Consider the following 19843-nt stretch of genomic DNA (forward strand, 5'->3'; position numbering starts at 1 on the left):
TCGCTAATAGGGGGAGGGGGAGAGGGGGAAGAAGGGGGCCTGCTGCGCCTGCGTAGACTCGGGATTCCGTCCACAGTGTATCAGGGAAGGCTTGCTGGAGGAGATGGGCCTGAGCTGAGACTTAGAGAACGGGGTAGGCATTAACAGAGGAGCACTTGGAGCCTCTCAGCTTTCTGGGAACAGGAGTCACCAGATCTGATTTTGGTAGAGCCCCCAGGTGAAGCACAAGCAAATCCAAGAGTGGCCACTTCTCGCAGGCCTCGCCTGGCTCCCTCTCTCCTTCCCTCCGTCTCGCGCTTGGTCCACGGCCTCCTGCTGGCCCGCCAAGCCCCAGATGCCAGTGTCTTGTTCCCAGAAAACTTTCCGCGGAGGCTCGCACTGAGCATGCTCGGCGGCAGCGGGGCAGGGCCTGGGGTCCGGAAGCTGCCCCAACTCCGCCGGCACCCGCCACTTGTGGGGTCGCGGGTCCCAGGCGGGCGATGGATTCCGCCAGGGGCCCGGGGCGCGCCACGTGGGTGCTGGCCGGGAGCCTGCTGGCCGCTGCCCTGGCGCTGTCCGCGGAGTCCGGGAACCTAGGCCGGCTCCCCGCGGGCCCTGGTCCCCTCCAGCACCCGCTGGGCCCGCAGCCTCTCCGGGACCCCTCCACGGCTCCCGGGGCGGGGCCTGAGCGGACGGCCCAGGTAAGGAGGGCCCGCCCCCAGTCTCGGGTCTGACTCCGGAGATTTGGTTTCCACCTACGCGCCTGACGGGGAGGCCCCTTTGGGTTGGGGGAATTACCCGAAGGGGAAGGCGGGATCTGAGTAAGATGCAACCCTGGTGGATCCCGCTTGTGGCCGGAAAACTCCCTGGAAAGGTGGGGAAAGCGCTGTGGTTTGTGGCTGAGAGCTTGGACCTTCCAGGCGGCCGGGTCTATCCCCTTCGGCAACCTAAGAGCTCTGAGTCTTAGGGCAGGTCGCTTCTGATCTGTACCTATTGCAGGGTCTACCCCAGAGGGTCGATGTGAGCGTGTACAGATGAGTTCAGGAGTGGAGGTAGAACGACTTTCACTGGTGAGTGTTCCGGAAGACTGCAGCAGTTGATAAAAGGCACTATTGGCTGGAGTTTTCTGCGACTGCAAATGTTGCCATTTCTGCTTCACCCTACCCTTGCCTCTGTGGTCCCTAACTTGGGAGGGCACAGAGCTCTGGCTCACACCCTAGATACTTCCTCCTCCTCCTTTCCCAAATCTGATCACCAGTCCCACTGCCTTTTCCTCCTAATCATCTCTGATGTCTGCCCTTCTCCCATCCAGGCTGCATCCGTTAGGTTCAGTCCCCATCCCTCAGCCTCTGGCCTTTGATGACTGTTTCCTCTGGGTTACCCCCGCTCCCCTGATTTGTGCGTTCTACCATTCATGTCCCCCCAGCCTCTAGATGACCTGTCTGTGGTATACATCTGACCACTTTTCTCCCCTGCTCACACCCACTTTCACTCTGACCCCAGTTGCAAATCCAGGCTTCTCCTCCCAGGAATGTCTGTCCAGTGGTCCGGCCCATCGCTGCCTTGTGGGTCTCCCAGCCCTTCCTCAGGGCCTGGCTCCTCTTAGTCTGTTGCATTTTCTATCTATAGGCTTCAGGGTGCCTGTTATACTCGCTGCAGATATTTAGGTCTTTTAAATGAGATTCCTTTCACTATGATTGGTTCTCAGGCTTTCACTAGAGAAGACAAAATAATAATACTGTGTCAATTTTCTGAGCTTTTAGAAAGCTCATGATGAACATTTTCACAGGGTCCGTTCACTTGTTCATGTCCGTTGAGATGGGAAGTATCTGGCCCATTTTGCCCAAGAGAAAACCGAGACCCAGAGTGCCATGCCCCCTAGGCCTGTGATGTGCTCTCACACTCAGAGCCCACTCGCCTGTCTTTACCTGCTCTTTCCTTTGGAAAGTCAATGCCAGAACATTCATGTAGATGTTTGTTGCCAGGCCATTCCCAAGAGTGCTTTGAAAACCAGAGCATGAATGCTCGTGCTAACTTATTATTAATATCTATCCCTTCCTGCAAAGGGTGAGGTGATAGTCAGTTACAACCATTTCCCAGATGTTCTGAAACTGCTGTGTCCAGTACAGTAGCCCTGGCCACGCTGTGGCTGTTTGAATTTAGACATTGCAGGTGCTCGGTGGCCCCATGGGTTAGTGGCTACCATACTGGACAGCCCAGAACATAGACCCTTCCCAGCATCCCAGAAGGTTCTATTGGAAGTGTGCTGAAAGGAGCGAGACAGTGAAGACTTGACTGGGCAGGGGTCTTCTGAGTGTTTATGGAAGGCCCTTTAGGCATCAGACCGTTCTAGGTGCTTGAGATATGAGAGAACAAGACCCTTCTCCCGCCCCAAGAATGCTGGTTTCTAAAGGGCACCAGATGGTGTTAATCTATAGTGCTGCAGTTGGCAGTTCAGGCCGTAGAGAAGTGCAGCGGGCAGAGTGGACTGGAAGAGATGGCTTTGAGCGCTGTTTGGCTGGGGTGGTCAGAGAAGATGCTTTGGGGAGGTGACAGTTAAGCAGAGCCCTGGATGGAATGAGGGAGGGACATGGGTGCTTCTGGAGAAAAACTTCCCAAAGGAGATTGCAGTTGAGGACAAAGGCCAGAGATAGTGAGGACAAAGGCCAGAGGCAGGATGTGCTTGGTGTGGTCCAGGACCGCAAGGAGGCTGGTGTGACTGGAGCAGGGATGGGGGGAGGAAGGAGGAGTGGGTGGAGGTGGGGCCAGAGGATGGGGAGGGGCCACTTCAGGAAAGGTCCTGTGGACCACAGTTAGGACTCAGGCTGTTATTTTGTTGGAAGCCGTGGGTGGGTTTTGAGCAGAAAAGTGACCTGCTTTGACTCGTCCTTTTAAAGCATCCCCGTGGTAGCTGTGAGAACAGAGGACCGAGGGCAGAGGTGTAAGTAACGACCAAGGGCGGAGGCAGGCAAGACACCAGGCAAACGATGGAGATGAAGTGGACCAGGGAGGTTAGTGGACGGCTGCTGAGAAGTTGCTAGATTTGGGATATGTATTCGAAAGTAGAGCCAGGGGACTTTGCTGTGATTGGATGCAGATTGAGAGAGCCGAAGGGAGGAGTCAAGAATGAAAACAAGGACTTGGGCCTGAACACACAGAAACTAGGGATATTATTAGCTCATATGCAGAAGCCTCAGAAGGCCATGGGGAATTCTGATTTGGTCTTATTGAGTTTGACCCTCCCCACCACGAGGCATCCAGGTAGAGATATGTAAGAGAGTGGTGATGGGTGAGTCCTGATCTGGGTGAAAAATCCGAGCTGGAGATCTTTACCAGGGAGTGGTCAGTGCACACATGCCTTTAAACCCAGTGTACACAGGGCCTGGCTGAGTTTTCTTTGGGGGTAAGTATGGTTTGGGAAGAGTGATGCGTTAGGGCAGAGGCCTGGAGTGATACCAAGGCCAGACCAGAAGGAAGAAAGGATTCAACAAAGGAGATCAGAAAATGTGGCTGATTTTATAAGAAGGAAACCAAGGCTGTGACCCATGGGTCAAGGAAGGAAGGTATTTTGGGAAGAGAGGATTCCCCAATGATGTTCATATCCCCATCCGTGGAGCCTGTGGGTGTGTTCCATCCCTTGGCAAAGGGAGATTGACATTGCAGATGAAATTCATGTTGTTATTCAGCAGACCCTGGATCATCCCGGTGGACCAGGGTAATCCTAAGGGTCTTTCAAAATGTAAGAGGAAGGCTGGAGAGAGTCCAAAGGAGATGTGACATTGGAAGAAGGTCAGAGGGATGCCCCGTGAGGCCTCAACCTGCTGCTGCTGGCTTTGAAGATGCAGGAAGGGGCTATGAACTGAGGAGGGTGGGCTGCCTCTAGAGGCTGGAAGAGGCTCCCCTACAGCCTCCAGAAAAGAATGCAGCCCTGCAGACACCTTGATTTTAGTTCAGTGAGACTCGTGTGAGACTCCTGACCTCCAGAACCATGTAATAATAAGCATATATTTGTTTTGAGTTGCTCGGTTTGTAGTGACTTGTTCAGCAGCCATAAGATGCTAATACACTCCCATAGCAAATACTCCTGGTGAGTTGTGTGCAATGGGGATGGAGAACTGGCTGCGAAATAAGACCATCGAGGTCATGATGACCTTGCCAGGTGACCTGTGCCATCTTGGAGAAGGGCTTCACGCAGGGAAGGGAAGGCTGCACATTGAAGTGGGTTATCGACTGGTGGTTGGCATGGTCTCTGTGGGACCAGGCTGCTCATGGTGGCCAAGAAGCCCCCAGAGAGGCACCCCCAGGCTAGTGACACCCAGGAATCGCTGAGACCTTAGAGACCCTCAGCCGAGAGGCCTTTCTGAGTCGTTTGCTCCCTGGGCACTTGGTATCCTGCTCCTCTCCCTGGAGTGCAAGTGTCTGTTGAGAATGGGGCCTTTGTCCTTCCGTGAAGTCAGGGGCCTGCCACAGAGCCTGCCGTGCGGTGAGTGCTGGGGAAAGAATAGATGGAGAATTCCGGGGGCAGGGACGGTACAGGTAGACGTGTGTGGGAGTTGGTGCCCCGTGGCACCACTGTCCACCCCAGAGACCTCACAAATGAATTCTTTAATTTTTTTAGTTAACAGATTTTAGTATTTAGAACAGTTTTAGATTTTAGAAAAGTTGTACACATGCAGAAAATTCATATGTATCCCCCGCCATGCACAGCTTCCCCTACTATTAGCATCTGACGTTAGTAAGGTATGTGCGTGCACACATACTTAGTAGCTCAGTCATATCTGACTCTTTGCGACCCTATGGACTGTAGCCCGCCAGACTCCTATGTCCATGGGATTCTCCAGGCAAGAATACTGGAGTGGGTTGCCATTTCCTTCTCCAGGAGATCTTTCTTGACCCAGAGATTGAGCCCATGTCTCTTGTGTCTCCTGCACTGGCAGGCGGATTCTTTTCCACTGAGCCATCTGGGAAGCCCTAGGAAGGTACATTTATTACAATTAATGGTCTGACCTTGACAAGCCATTGTAAAAGCCCATAGTTTATTCAGATTTCCTTAGTTCTTGTACCCAATGTCCTTTTTGGTCCCAGGACCCCACCCAGGACATCACTTTACACGTAGCTGTCACTTCCTTTGTCGTGAGGACCCAGTTTGGAGGACTGGGTGGGGATTTTGCAGGGTGCTTTCTGTTGGGATTCATCTGGGTGCGTCTAGCAACTTGATTTATGGCTGCTTGTGGGGTTTAAAAAATTTTTTTGTTCTGTTAGTTTTTCTTGTTGTTGTTTTCATATTTCATTCCAGTTTGTTACAGTGAAAAAAATACCCCACCGTTCTAAGCACATTTCAGTTTCTGAGCATCAAAGGAGACAGATTTAGATACATTAAAATGTTGTTTCTATGTTTATAATAATATGCAGCCACATAAAAAATAATGTCCAGAACACCTTGTCCTACAAAACAGCTTTGGGAATTTTCTTTGACTAGAAATTTCCCCAGTTTGGGAACATTAGCTTAGACATGAACATAAATCCAAGATACTGTTAATTAACTTATTTGAAAGAGTGGAATATTTAAGAAAGCTGTTTCTACCAGTGGAAACAAAGATGGAAAACTGTCAAATAACAGTGAGTTGCTTGGAATTCTGCCTGGCTTCCAGAAATTAAGCTGGGAACAGATGTCTGCCCACACAGTGAAAATGATCCAATTAGTAAGTGTTTCCTTAAATAAAACACAAAATGAAAAAAATGATTCCTTAGCTGACTCCCAGTCAAAGGGGAAGAAATATTGGATAAGGTGGACACTATGGTGTGGTCTTGAATTTCAGAAGTAGAGACGAGCAATTTAGAGGAATTCTTCTGGGATGCTTTGCTGTTGTTGTTGACCTTGAACTCTTGGCTGGACCAGAACTGGCCAGGTTGCTCTGCCATGAAATCACCCGCCCCGCCCAATGCACTGTACTTTATTGGAAGGAGATCCTTATGCAGGACCTAGAATGGATGCTCTTAGACTTTTTTTTTTTTCCTGGCAAATGGCAGCAAAGACTTATTCCATCAGTGTCTGGCACACAGCATTCTTCTCTGAGAAAATGGCACCTGTTTCCACCTTGTGGAAGGCATGTTATGAACTAGTGGTTGTTCTGGACACACATACCTGTCCAGGGAGATCTCGGGAACAGCGTTTCTACGAGGCGTGAGAAGGCTGGCCCCATCACTTGGTCTCTTATTATTGTCATTTTTGCTGTTGTTGCGGTGACATGGGCACATGCTCCTTGTTACAGGAAACAAAACAATGCAGGTGGCGTGGAGACAGGGGTCCCCTTCGACTACACACACACTCGGTCCCCAGGTCCCCAAGGCTAACACTTCTGCATACTCCTGCCTAGGCTTTTAAAAATAATACATGGTTATGATCCATGGTATTATATGGCATATTGTTAAACATGTAACTATGTATTAAATCTATAGGTAATTAATGCTAAACATATTATTAAATATCTACATATATTTTCAAATTACTAAATATATAAGTATATGTACTAACAAAGTAACTTACTAAATTTGTAACTATATGTACTAATATGGGGTTTCTCTGATGGGTCAGTGGTAAAGAGTCCGCCTGCCACTGCAGGAGACACTGGAGACTAGGGTTCCTTCCCTGGGTTGGGAAGATCCCCTGGAGAAGGAAGTGGCAACCCACTCGGTATTCTTGCCTGGGAAATCCCATGGACGGAGGAGCCTGGCAGGTTACTAGTCCAGGGGGTCACAAAAGAGTTGGTCATGACTTAGTGACTGAGCATGCACCCACATGCACTAACATAATTTGTATAAAAAATAAAGTGAATATAACTGTCAAATATATAATAATATATTAAATATTTATAAAATAAAATGTCATTTTTATTAAATGAGACTGTATTATTCATCGTATTGTGATCCAGTAATCTCACTTGATATATCTCAGAGTTTTTTCCTGGATGATCACAGATCTGCTTTATTTATGTATTTATATTTGTAGTTGTGGTAAAATATACATAACAAAATGGTCTTCTCTGGTGGCGCATCAGTAAAAAAATCTGCCTGCAATTCAGGAGATGCGGGTTGATCCCTGGGTCGGGAAGATACCCTAGAGTAGGAAGGGGCAACTGACTCCAATATTCTTTCCTGGGAAATCCCATGGACAGAGGAGCCTGGCGGGCTACAGTCCATGGGGTTGCAAAGAGTCGGACACAACTTAGCAACTAAACCACCACCACCACACACAGCAAAATTTACCCTCTTATCCCTTTTTAAGTGTACAGCTCAGCAATGTCAAACACATTCACATTGTTGTGTTGCCATCTGCAGAATTATTTTAATCTTGTGAAACTGAAACTCTGTCCCCATTATTCAACAACCCCCTATTCTGCTGTCCCCCAGCCCCTGACAGCCACCCTTCTACTTTCTGTCTCTATGAATTTTACATATCTCCTATAAGTGGAATCATACAGTATTTGCATTTTTGTTACTGGCTTATTTCACTTGGCCTGATGGCCTCAAGTCTCATCCATGTTGTAGCCTGTGACAGATTTTCCTTCCTTTTAGGGCTGAATGATGTTTCATTTTATGCATGGACCACTTTTGCATGGGCTTCCCTGACAGCTCAGTTGGTAAAGAATCCACCTGCAATGTGGGAGACCTGGGTTTTGATCCCTGGGTTGGGAAGATCCCCTAGGAGAAAGGAAAGGCTACCCACTCCAGTATTCTGGCCTGGAGAATTCCATGGGGTCACAAAGAGTCAGTCACAACTGGGCGACTTTCACTTTCACTTTTGCTTATCCATCCATCCATTAGTGGACATTAGGTGCCTTCTACCTTTAGGCTATTGTGAATAACGCTGCTGTGAACAGCACGGGGCTCGGCCCATGTCAAGGGCTCTAGCCGAGGCACTATAGTAATAATCATGATAATGATTATTATTACTGTTTTATAGTGAAGGGCTCTGAGCTTCTTTTGGGCTCAGTATTTCACAAAGATGGGATGGAGGAGTTGACTGAGCCCTGTTTGGACAAGTTTTCATCACTGAACAAGGCGAAGCAAGCTGGGAGGAGTTCTACACTTTCCAGAAGAAATACCTGAGGCTCAGAAAGGCTAAGAGACTTGGTCAAGGACACACAGCAGATAAATGGTTCCAGCTCAAATCTCGGTCTCCGACTCCCAAGCCTGTGTTTTATGTCCACTCTGTGAAAACGAGTTGGGATCTTGGGAATTCAGAGGCTTGAGGCTCTCCCCACATCAGAGGGTTCGTGAAAAGCAGAACTGGGATTCAAACTCAGGTCTAACTATATGAAATTTCCACTACACTGTGCCGCCTCCCTAGACAGCTTCCAGGAATGCAGTTATATAATCCTCTCCTCAGATGCTGATGGAGATGGTAAACTTAGAAAGATTTACATCAGACGTCAGGATAAACAGGCAGCTCCTCTCCACGCAAGCCATTTACAGAAATGACTTTTCAATCACTCCTAGTATTTTCTTCAATAATGTCTTTGTGCCTTTGGACTTTTAGGACTTACCCCTTGGGATCTGGCCTAGTGTGGAAAACTCTCACGTTACAACTCCAGGTAAGTTTTTCTCTTGGTTGATTTTTTTATCGATTTGACCATGAGACAGAACCAGACCCTAAAGCCATAGACCTTCTGCTTCTGCCTCCCTCGCACCCTGCTCACCTAAGTACCTTAGAGAGCAAGGGGAGTGAGTCCCCTCCTGCAGTGATCTGGGGTGCACAGATCTGAGTCCAGGTAAGGCGGTGATTGATTCTTGGTAAGATTCAATAATAATTGGTAAGAATCAAGAATCAATAATGATTCAGGTAAGGTGGAATCTTGATTCTTCCCTGAAGCTGTCTGATGAAGAAAATGCAGAATGTGTGTATTAGTCAACTGTATGAGTTTCTTTTTGCTGCTGTAACAAGTTATCACAGATTTAGTGGTAAAACAATATAGATGTATTCTCATATAGTTCTGGAGGGTGAAAGTTCACAGTCAGTTTAACTGGTCTGAAGTCAGGGTGTAAGCACTCTCTCCAGGGCCCTGGGAAGAATATTCTTCCTTCTCCAGGATCTGGAGCTTCATTCTTTGCATCCTGCAGGTCATGACCCATCCTGCAGCCTCCAAGGCAGCAACATTGCTTCTTGCTTCAGTGAAGCAATGACCTTCTCTTCTGCTTGTCAAATCTCTCTCTGCCTCCCTCTGTAAGGACATCTGGGATTACATTTATGGCCCCCTGGATAATCCAGGTTACTTCCCCATCAATTAAAAATATCAATAACCTCAGATATGCAGATGATACCACCCTTATGGCAGAAAGTGAAGAAGAACTAAAGAGCCGCTTGATGAAAGTGAAAGAGGAGAGTGAAAAAGTTGGCTTAAAGTTCAACATTCAGAAAACTAAGATCATGGCATCTGGTCCCATTACTTCATGGCACATAGATGGGGAAACAGTGGAAACAGTGGCTGACTTTATTTTTGGGGGCTCCAAAATCACTGCAGATGGTGACTGCAGTCATGAAATTAAAAGACACTTACTCCTTGGAAGGAAAGTTATGACCAACCTAGACAGAATATTAAAAAGCAGAGACATTACTTTGCCAACAAAGGTCCGTCTAGTCAAGGCTATGGTTTTTCCAGTAGTCATGTATGGATGTGAGAGTTGGACTATAAAGAAAGCTGAACCCAGAAGAATTGATGCTTTTGAACTGCAGTGTTGTAGAAGACTCTTGAGAATCTCTTGGACTGCAAGGAGATCCAACCAATCCATCCTAAAGATCAGTCCTGGGTGTTCATTGGAAGGACTGATGTTGAAGCTGCAGCTCCAGTATTTTGACCACCTGATGTGAAGAGCTGACTCATTTGAAAAGATCCTGATGTTGGGAAAGATTGAGGGCAGGAGGAGAAGGGGACGACAGAGGATGAGATGGTTGAATGGCATCACTGACTCAATGGACATGAGTTTGGGTAAACTCCGGGAGTTGGTGATGGACAGGGAGGCCTGGCGTGCTGCGGTTCATGTGGTCGTAAAGAGTCGGACACGACTGAGCGACTGAACTGAACTGAATTTAATCATATCTGCAGAGAGTCTGTTGCCATATAAGAGAACATGTTTACAGGTCACTGAGATTAGGATCTGGGTGTCTTTGGGGACCATTAGTCTACCTGACTTCCCAGGTGGCTCAGCAGTAAAGAATCCATCTTCCAATGCAGGAAATGCAGGTGACCCAGGTTCAGTCCCTGGGTCAGGAAGGTTCCCTGGAGAAGGAAATGGCAACCCACTCCAGTATTCTTGCCTGGGAAATCCTATGGACAGAGGAGCCTGGCAGGATCGCAGAAAGTCAGACATAACTGAGTACACATGCACTGAAAGTCTACCATACCAGCTTTCAGAAATCCAACTGAAACTAACTTAAGCAGTGAGCAATTAACTGTTGACCCTTATCGCTGAACTGCACAGGCCCCGGATCCAGGAGCACAGTGTTCTCAGGGCTCTATTTTTCTCTTTCCAATGAGGCTTCTGCTTTCGTCTGGTGAGTGTCATTCTCAGGAACATTCTTTCCATGTGAAAGTAACTGCTGCCTCTTGCAGAAAGGAAAAGACTTTCTGTAGCTCGGCAGAAGTTCAGGGAAGACTAATGCACACAGTCTGAGTCCCATGCCAGTCCCCAGTCCCATCACTGGTGTTCTGGGTTCTGGGCTTAAGTCTGGCCTCCTGGGGACCAGGATGCGCTGGGATCCAGGTATGTCTGTAGAGACTGAGCAAGAATCTTACTGATTAGCTGGGGAGGCTGCCCTGAAGGGAGGGTCCTGGGCAGGCAGAACAGACTTTTCATCCAGAATTGACACAGGTTATGAATACACCTTGTTTTATTCCAGGGATAAACCTATTTCATTTTCTGGGGGAGTTAAAAGTATTTTTTATGTCTTTTGTTACTCTGCTGCACTCAATATGTAAGCAAATTTGGAAAACTCAGCAGTGGCCACAGGACTGCAAAAAGTCAGCTTTCATTGCAATCCCAAAGAAAGGCAATGGCAAAGAATGTTCAAACTACTGTATAATTGCTCTCATTTTATGAGCTGGGAATGTTATGCTCAAAATCCTTCAAGCTAGGCTTCAGTAGTACATGAACTGAGAACTTCCAGATGTATAAGCTGGGTTTTGAAGAGGCAGAGGAACCAGAGATCAAATTGCCAATTTTTATTGGATCATGAAGAAAGCAAGAGAGTTCCAGCAAATCATCTACTTCTGCTTCATTGATTATAATAAAGCCTTTAACTGTGTGGATCACCGCAAACTTGTGGAAAATTCTTGAAGAGGTGGGATTACCCAACCACCTTACTGGTCTCCTGAGAAACCATAAGCCAGTCAAAAAGCAACAGTTGGAACCAGATGTGAAACAACGGACTGGTTCAAAATTGGGAAGAGTACGACAAGGCTATATATTGTCACCTTGCTTATTTAACTTATATGCAGAGTACATCATGCGAAATCCTGGGCTGTATGAAACACAAGCTGGAATCAAGATTGCTGGGAGAAATATCAATAGCCTCAGATAGGCAGATGACACCACCCTTATGGCAGAAAGTGAAGAGGAACTAAGGAACCTCTTGATGAAGGTGAAAGAGGAGCGTGAAAAAGCTGGCTTAAGACTCAACATGGGAAAAACTAAGATTATGGCGTCCAGTTCCATCATGTCATGGCCAATAGAGGGGGAAGAAGTTGAAACAGTGACAGATTTTATTTTCTTGGGCTCAGAAATCACTGCGGATGGTGACTGCAGCCACGAGGTTAAAGCTTGCTCCTTGAAAGGAAAGCTATGACAAACGTAGACAGTGTATTAAAAAGCAAAGACATCACTTTCCCAACAAAGTCTGTATAGTTAAAGCTATGGTTTTTCCAGTGTCATGTATGGATGTGAGAGTTGACCATAAAGAAAGCTGAGTGCTCAAGAATTGATGCTTTCGAAGTGTGTTGCTGGAGAAGACACTTGATAGTACCTTGGGCTGCAAGGAGATCAAACCAATCACTCCTAATGGAAATCAGTCCTGAATATTCATCGGAAGGACTGATCTGAACCTTACGCTCCAATACTTTGGCCACCTGATGTGTAGAGCTGACTCATTAGAAAAGACCCTGATGCTGGGAAAGATTGAAGGCAGGAGGAGAAGGGGACGACAGAGGATGAGATGATTATATAGCATCACTGACTCAATGGACATGAGTTTGAGCAAACCCCAGGAGATAGTGGAGGACAGAGGAGCCTGGCATGCTGCAATCCCCCGGGTCGCAAAGAGTTGGATACAACTTAGCAACTGAACAGCAACAAGCAGTCTTTACAAAAGACTTTATAGAAGTTTACAAAATCCGGTGTTTTCATTTGAGTAAAATAGATTGAGGTGATATCACGATAATCATGGGAAACTTTTGGTCACTAATTAAGCAGACGTTTTGGATAAGGGAGGGCCGTGCACTCAGGACTGTGGTTGTAGTGAGAGCAGAGGGTGGAGGAATGAGGTCACTGGGAAGGCTTCAGGGAGGGCTTCCTGGAGGAGGTGTTGCGTCTCAGCTGAGTCCTGAGAAGTAGCAACTAGCAGGAGAAGGAAACAGGGAGAGGCTTCCAGGCATGTGGCAGCCCAGAGGTGAGGGAGCCAGGGTGCATTCAAACAGCTGCAGATTCACCACCGATGACCCACGTGACAGCACGCTAGTGGGGAGACCGCTGGGTAGTGACGCGGTGGGAGGTGGTGGTCAGGTCAGAGCTTGATTTCCTTCTGTACTGTCTGTGGACAGTAGCAGTGTCAGTCCTCATTCAGGTCTCCATCAGAGCCCACGGCTGGGCCTTCTGAGCGCCTGGAGGAGCAGGGGCGTAGACACCCACACCAGAGACAAAGCCCAGAGTGGCCTTAAGATTTGAAGTCCAGTGAGTCTTTGTCCCGTAGCCCGAAGGACTGGACTGGGGTCTGGAGGTGGGTGTTCTGTCCCACTTGTGTGATTGACTCGAACAGTCCCAACTGAGCCTGGGAAAGCGCCTGGTGGTTTCCATGGTGAGGGCTCTCGATCCCCAGATGCTCACCTTTGTCCCCATTCCAATGTTGTGAACTGAACCACAGATACTATTCTGGGAAAAAGGATACTGATTTTATCCAGGATCCAGTTCCACATTCTTTTTTTTAAATTTTAATTTTTCCTACATTTATTTGGAAATTCTATAAACGGGGTTCCAAAGCAGTTCTAAAGACCTTGCTATCAGATAATACTCCGTGTAAGGAAGAGTGAAAAACAGGATTCATTCTCAGTCCATATACAGTTTGTACTTGGACAGAAGATAAATGTTGAAAAGGCACGACTCCACAATTCTGGTCACTTCAAAACAGGAATTTACAGAGTGGTTAGAGGTTTTCCAAGGGCATAGCTGGCGAGTGACAGAGCCAGGATTGGAACCTAGGGCCCTCTGATGCTAGGTATGTAGGAATCACCCATGCCTCCTCCCTTACCTAACGGTTCCTGACTCAGTCAGTCTAGAGGGGGGCCAGGAGTGTACATTTATGCCTATAGCTCAGGTAAGAAACACACACTTCAAGAAACTCTTCTTAAGCTCTATGACTCCCAATGAGAACTTCTCACCTTCTTGGCAAAGAGAGAAGTCATTCATTCATTCACACCCTTGTTCACTTACTCAGCAAAGATTTTCCAAATGCCTGCCACGTATCATGTGGTTTGCTTCCAGAGTTTAATCATTGCCTTTTGGTATTATGTAATGCATGCACGTTGCTGTTTTGCAGAGGAGGCACCATTTGGGATGAAATTCAGTAAGGAAATTGAAGTCTTTAACCCACCCCTGGCTTCTGCAGCCTCTAGTGGGCCATGGATTCATTCCGTCTTTGCTTTTACACACTCATGGCCTAGGAAGACCTTGTTTAAAAGAGACTCTCCTGTAACACACCGCCTGGTAAGTGACATGTTCATTTCTTTTAAAGACATATCAGAAGTTGTAAAGAAACAGGTTTTGGACCACTTGTGTAGAAAATGTCACAGGCTTTTGTTCCTCCTCCAAAAAACACCTATTCTTTCTCGTTCACTAAATATAGTTATCATTAGGGAGCAAATCCATTTTTCTTTACAGAGAGCTGCTTCTTCTATACGATATACAGCATTTAGATGAATAGGATGTGTGAATCTGAGCATGAGGCAACCTCATCTGCTGGTGCTAAAGCAGTGCATAGGGTTTTGCTTTAACCGGATCGATTCACTTGCACCTGTTATAAAAACGCTACTACTGATAATGGTGCCAAATGTTTAAAAAGTATTTTCAGCTCACCAGGCATGTTGTTATTCAGTTTCTCAGTCATGTCCAACTCTTTGCGACCCCATGGACTGCAGCATGCCAGGCTTCCTTGTCCTTCACTATCTCCTGGAGTTTGCTCAAACTCATGTGCATCGAGTCAGTGATGCCATCCAACCATCTCATCCTCTGTCGTCCCCTTCTCCACCTGCCCTTAATCTTTCCCAGCATCAGGGTCTTTTCTAATGAGTCAGCTCTTTGCATTAGGTGGGCAAAGTATTGGAGCTTCAGCTTCAGCATTAGTCCTTCCAATGATTATTTAGGACTGAGTCCTTTAGGATTGACTGGTTTGGTCCCCTTGCAGTCCCAGGGACTCTCAAGAGTCTTCTCCAGCACCACAGTTTGAAAGCATCAATTCCTGGGCGCTTATCCTTCTTTATTGTCCAACTGTCATGTCCATACATGACTACCGGAAAAGCCATGGGCTTAGCGCTTTCTATGCACAATCTCACTGGAGCCTCATTATAAGTTTCTTAAACAGGTACTATTTTTATTCCTTTTTTACAGATAGGAACTGAAGATTGGAGAGATTAAGGAGTTTGTTCAGGGTCCCATGGGTCGAAGTGGCAGAACTAGGATGTGGGGCCCCTGCTCTTAGCCGCTGTCCCTGCTCCCAATGTTCTTCATACTGTGTAAGGTGTTGGTGCCACGTGAGGCTGACTCTCACCTAAACTGCCATGACTTAAAATGGCTTGAGAACCACTGGGTTCAGCCAACAGGCTACCACGGCTCCAAGCTCCTCCTTGGCCCTCGGCTACATTTTGTGTTAATCTCCTACATTTTGTATCAGATAGTTGTATGACAAATTATCACCAACGTGGTGGCTTAGAACAGTGAAATTTATTCTCTCCTTGTTCTAGAGGCAGGAAGGCCAAAGTCAGGGTGTCAGCAGAGCTGTGCTGTTACTGGGAGCTTGTAGGGGAAAATCCATCCTTATCTCTTTCAGCTTTGGTAGCTTTCTTTGGCTTGTGGCTGCATCACTCCAATCTTTATATTGGGATTCTACAGAGAAACAAAACCTGTAGGATGTGTGTATACACACACACACACAGAGATACACACACACGTGTATGTGAAGGAGGGAGGGGGAGATTTACTTCAAGAAATTGCTTATGTGATTGTAGGAGCTGGCAAAGTCCACAATCTCCAAGTGTGGCCTGGAGACCCAAGGAAGAGCTGATACTCAAGTTGCAAAGGTCTCCGCACAGAATGCACTTTTCCTTAGGGGAAACCTTCATCTTTTTTGTTAAGACCTCACCTGAATGGGTGAGGCCCATCCACACCATGATGGGTCATCAGCTTCCTTCAGAGTCCACTGACCTCAATGTTAACTCTCATCTAAAAAATACATTCACAGTGACATCAAGAGGTAATTGACCAAGTATCTGGGAACCACGGCTAGCCAGTTGACCCCTAACATTTACTGTTACACTCTCCTTTCACCTTCTTGTATCCTTTTCTCTGTGGGCATGTCTTCTCCTTTTCTGTCACTAATGAGGACACTTGTCATTGGATTTAGGACCTGGCTAAATCCAACCCACCTGAAATCCAGAATGACCTCATCTTGAGAGCCTTGCTTAATTACATCTTCAAAGATGACTTTTCCAAATAGGGTCAGGTTCCCAGGTTCTGGGCTTTAGGACGAGCTGCATCTAGCCACCATGGTGGTCATCCGCTTTCCAGTCCATGCTCCATCCCCCTCCTGTGTGTCTTTGCCCAGCAAACTGTGTTTATCTGATTGTCATATGCAGGATACTGGGTGGGGATCTGAAGACTAGAAAGCCAGATGCCCGCCCTCAAGGACTTGCTGGGGTCCTGGCATGTCAAAGCATGAGGGTGGGGTCATGGACAGAGACTCAGCCAGAATCAAAGGCCTCAACAGCTCATGCTGCTGCCTGTGGTCAAAGTGTTCTCAGAACATCAATTCTGCTCTCTGCATCTTTGTTCGTTTCTATACTATATACAATGAGAGAGTGATGCTCTGGAGAGGGAGTGTGCCCTACGGGAGAATCAGCATATGGAGCTATACCTATCCTATCTATACCTATACCTACCTATACCTATCCTATCATAGCATATGGAGCTTTAACCAGCACACTGCCTGGGCAGAGTACAAGCTTCCTACCTGTGCGACCTTGGGCAGGTGGTTAACCTCCATGAGCCTTAGTTTCTTCATCTGTAAAATGGGAGAAATAGAATTCATGTGTGTACAGTGACAGGTATACGCCCGGAACTTGGGAAAGAATAGCCATTGTTAGGATTTTCGGTATCACTGAGAGCTGCCTTGGTCTGTGATTCACAGTATGGCTCCACCCACCGCAGATGAAGGTGGGTGGGGCAGACAGTGGGGATGCATGGCCTGGGGTCAAGGGGCTTGTGCAAGGATGAAAACAAACAGGTATCAGCTATGTTGACAAGGAGCAGCGGGGCTGGCATCCAGTGGGTGAGCCCTGGCTTTCCATTGGTTTCCAGGGGAGGCGTCATGGGGCTGTGTGTGTGTGAATTGCTCAGTCGTGTCCAACTCTTTGCAACCCCATGGACTGTAGCCCACCAAACTCCTCTATCCATGGATTTTCCAGGCGAGAATACTGGACTGGGTAGCCATTCCCTTCTCCAAGGGATCTTCCCGACCCAGGGATTAAACCCGGGTCTCCTGCATTGCAGTCAGATTTTTTACCACTGAGCCACCAGGGAAGCCGCTCATGGGGCTGCGGGAGGCCAATCCTGGGTGGATTCTCTGCCTGTTAGTGAGCGATCCAGCTCACAAGAAGCACCCCAACACACCATGGTCCGTGTTCACTCGGTTCCTGCTGTGTGGCTTGTGTACCCCACTCAGGACATGTGCGTGTTGAGCTGCTCAGTCACTCAGCCTTGTCTGAGTCTCTCTGTGCAACCCCATGAACTGTAACCCTCCAAACTCCTCTGTCCTTGGGATTCTCCAGGCAAGAATACTGGAGTGGGTTGCCATTTCCTCCTCTAGAGGATCTTCCTGACCCAGGGATCAAACCTGCATCTCCTGCGTCTCCTGCATCGTCAGGCAAATTCTTTACTACTAAAGACCACGTTGTTGGGAAAGATGGAAGGCAAAAGGAGAAGGAGATGGCAGAGAATGAGATGGTTAGATAGCATCACTGACTTAATCGACATGAATTTGAGCAAACTCAAGGAGACTGTGAAGGACAGGGAAGTCTGGCATGCTGCAATCCTTGGGATGGCACAGAATTGGACACAACTTAGCAACTGAACAATGACAAGGCCTAGGAAGCCAGGATATGTGAGCAGTCTTTAAAGGATTTTTCCATAGCTCTGCTCACATTCCTCCTGCTGAAGTGTCAGCCCTGCTTCACTGAGTCCCTGTGACAATGATGTCATTGGCACGTACCTCTGAACCGGACACAATCCCATGTCATCACATGTCCACGCTTTTGTTTATTCGTAGGTTTTAAGTTCCAGTTCTGTAAGACTTAAAAAAAAAATCTTCAGGGTCAAAATGCCTGACTACAGAAGCAACCCTTCTACCCCGCCTTTTACTTATTTATTTTTTGGCCACATCCCACAGCATGTGGGATCTTAGTTCGCAGATCAGGCATCTAGTCTGCACCCCCTGCTTTGGAAGTGTGGAGTCTTAACCATTGGGCTGCCAGGGAAGTTCCTCCAACCTCCCCCAACTTTTAAAAGTTCATCTTGTACTTTTATTTAACATGTGTAGCATGAAATGTTTTTCATTTTCTAATAAGTTCTACATTTTATTGTAGTATGGAGACATTTCAAGAGACATTCAAGGGACTTCTGAGAATGGAGTCATTTTTCAGAAATGTGCAGTGGTGAGTGTTCACTGGTGGTTTATGCTTAAAGAGAAAGTAATTGAATTTGCTGAAATCATTTATTAGCAGAGTTTTGTATTTAAAGACCTGGCAAATCACATGGCTGTCTACCCACGTCTGGACACGGGTGATGAAGTGACCCACAGAGATCCCATATTTTATATGGAAGCACCAGGCTAAGATTTTTTTTGTTAACAACAAAATCGTTACTGAAAATCCTTTGTGATTATTTAAAATGGGAAAGAAAGCAAGTATTTTCTCCCAGATTTTAACATTGATATGATGCCAACAGTTTACAGATTTATGTAATGTCTTTAGGTCTTTGATTCTTACTAATCTCTTGAGATGACCTTCACATGACCCTTGTGTTGAGGGTCCCCAAGACCATCATCAGGTTCAGTGGTTCCCGAGAAGGACTCAGGGAACTCAGAAGAGCTGCTCTACTCACAGTCACAGTTTATTACAGCAGAACAATACAGATTATAGTCAGCAAAGCCAAGAGCTCCTAGGACAGAGTTCTGGGGAGACCAGGCCCAAGACACCTGGTCTTCTCCCTGTGGAGTTGAAGGAACAGCATTTAATTTTTCCCAGCAATGGTGTGTGACATCACCAGGGAAGCTCACCCGAGCCGTGGAGTGCAGGATTTTTATTGAGGAGCCATCATGTAGGCATGGAGCACTCACGTCACTGACCTCAGGTACTCAGGTCACCTGAACTCAGCTTGGCTCAAGGCCCCCGCCATGAATTACATGGTTAGCGCAGACTACCTGGGGTGGCCCAAGGCCATAAGTATAGCAAGACACTCTTACCAGACAAGATATTCCACGGCTTTCAGGGCCAGTCTCTCAGGAGCTGGTCGTCTCTTTGGGATAGGCGGGGTTTGGACAGTCCAGGTGTGCTTAGCTAACCGTGTACTGCACAGCTCTCATTGCGGCCCAGGCCCTTGGCTCTCTTGATTCGCTTCCTGGAATATAGTTGGAGCTACCAGTTTCTCCTGTGTCCTCCTAGAAATGTTTCCTGCTACATGAGTGTGGTTATGAGTGTGTGTGTGTGTGCCCATGTGTACATACATACACCTACCTTCTTTCTTCCCCTTTTTATGTAGGTGACTACCCTATACACCAAGTTTTACAATTTGCTTTTTTTTAACTTATTACAGTCTAGAGCTCACTCTTCTTGGGGCTGTACATGGCTTCCCTCTCTTTTCTCAGCTCCTCTGTCTCTTTCAGCAGAGCTGGGGTGAAGGAAGGGCAGGAATGGTAGGAAATAGGCTTTGAGAGAGGGGGCAGAACAAGGTGGCAGAGGCCAGGTGGGGAGCCAAGCTGGAGATGGGCCACTGGCTTTGAATAAGCTAGCTATGCAAGCACGTGGGTGGGCAGAACCTGGAAGACGACTGGCCAGGAGACAGGAGACCAACTCAGGGCAAACTTGGAGATCGGATGGCAGTCAGAGGACCTGGACTGGCTGGGACTGAATCTTCAAAATAATGAATTAAGAAAGCGCTACTGTTTGTTTTTTTTGGTGACCCCAGTTGTGACAATCTCTCCTACTGTGGTCCCATGCATGGATGTTTCTTCATCCAAGTTTCTCTGTGGTTTTACTGCATTTCAGGGTCCTGGTTTCTTTGAAATGATCTGAGCAACAGCTTGTCAAGAGGGAGTCAAAATTCTCCTGGG

General features: G+C 47.2%; 1 protein-coding gene across 3 annotated transcripts in view; it reads left to right on the forward strand.

The window, feature by feature from the left end:
* The first annotated feature begins 391 nt into the window (after nucleotides 1-391).
* EVC2 (EvC ciliary complex subunit 2) overlaps nucleotides 392-19843 on the forward strand; it is a 153132-nt gene continuing 133680 nt past the window's right edge. For 2 of the 3 annotated variants that reach the window (XM_043447727.1, XM_043447728.1), the window contains exons 1-4: nucleotides 392-680; nucleotides 8519-8573; nucleotides 13784-13950; nucleotides 18099-18167. In XM_043447727.1, the coding sequence (XP_043303662.1) occupies nucleotides 480-680; nucleotides 8519-8573; nucleotides 13784-13950; nucleotides 18099-18167 (492 nt within the window). In that variant the 5' untranslated portion in view covers nucleotides 392-479. Of the gene's footprint in view, nucleotides 681-757; nucleotides 1050-8518; nucleotides 8574-13783; nucleotides 13951-18098; nucleotides 18168-19843 lie in introns of those variants that run through there. The other variant, XM_043447729.1, reaches the window with a different exon arrangement.

The sequence above is a fragment of the Cervus canadensis genome, chromosome 26 (genome assembly GCF_019320065.1).
Source record: "Cervus canadensis isolate Bull #8, Minnesota chromosome 26, ASM1932006v1, whole genome shotgun sequence".
NCBI classification, from domain to species: domain Eukaryota; kingdom Metazoa; phylum Chordata; class Mammalia; order Artiodactyla; family Cervidae; genus Cervus; species Cervus canadensis.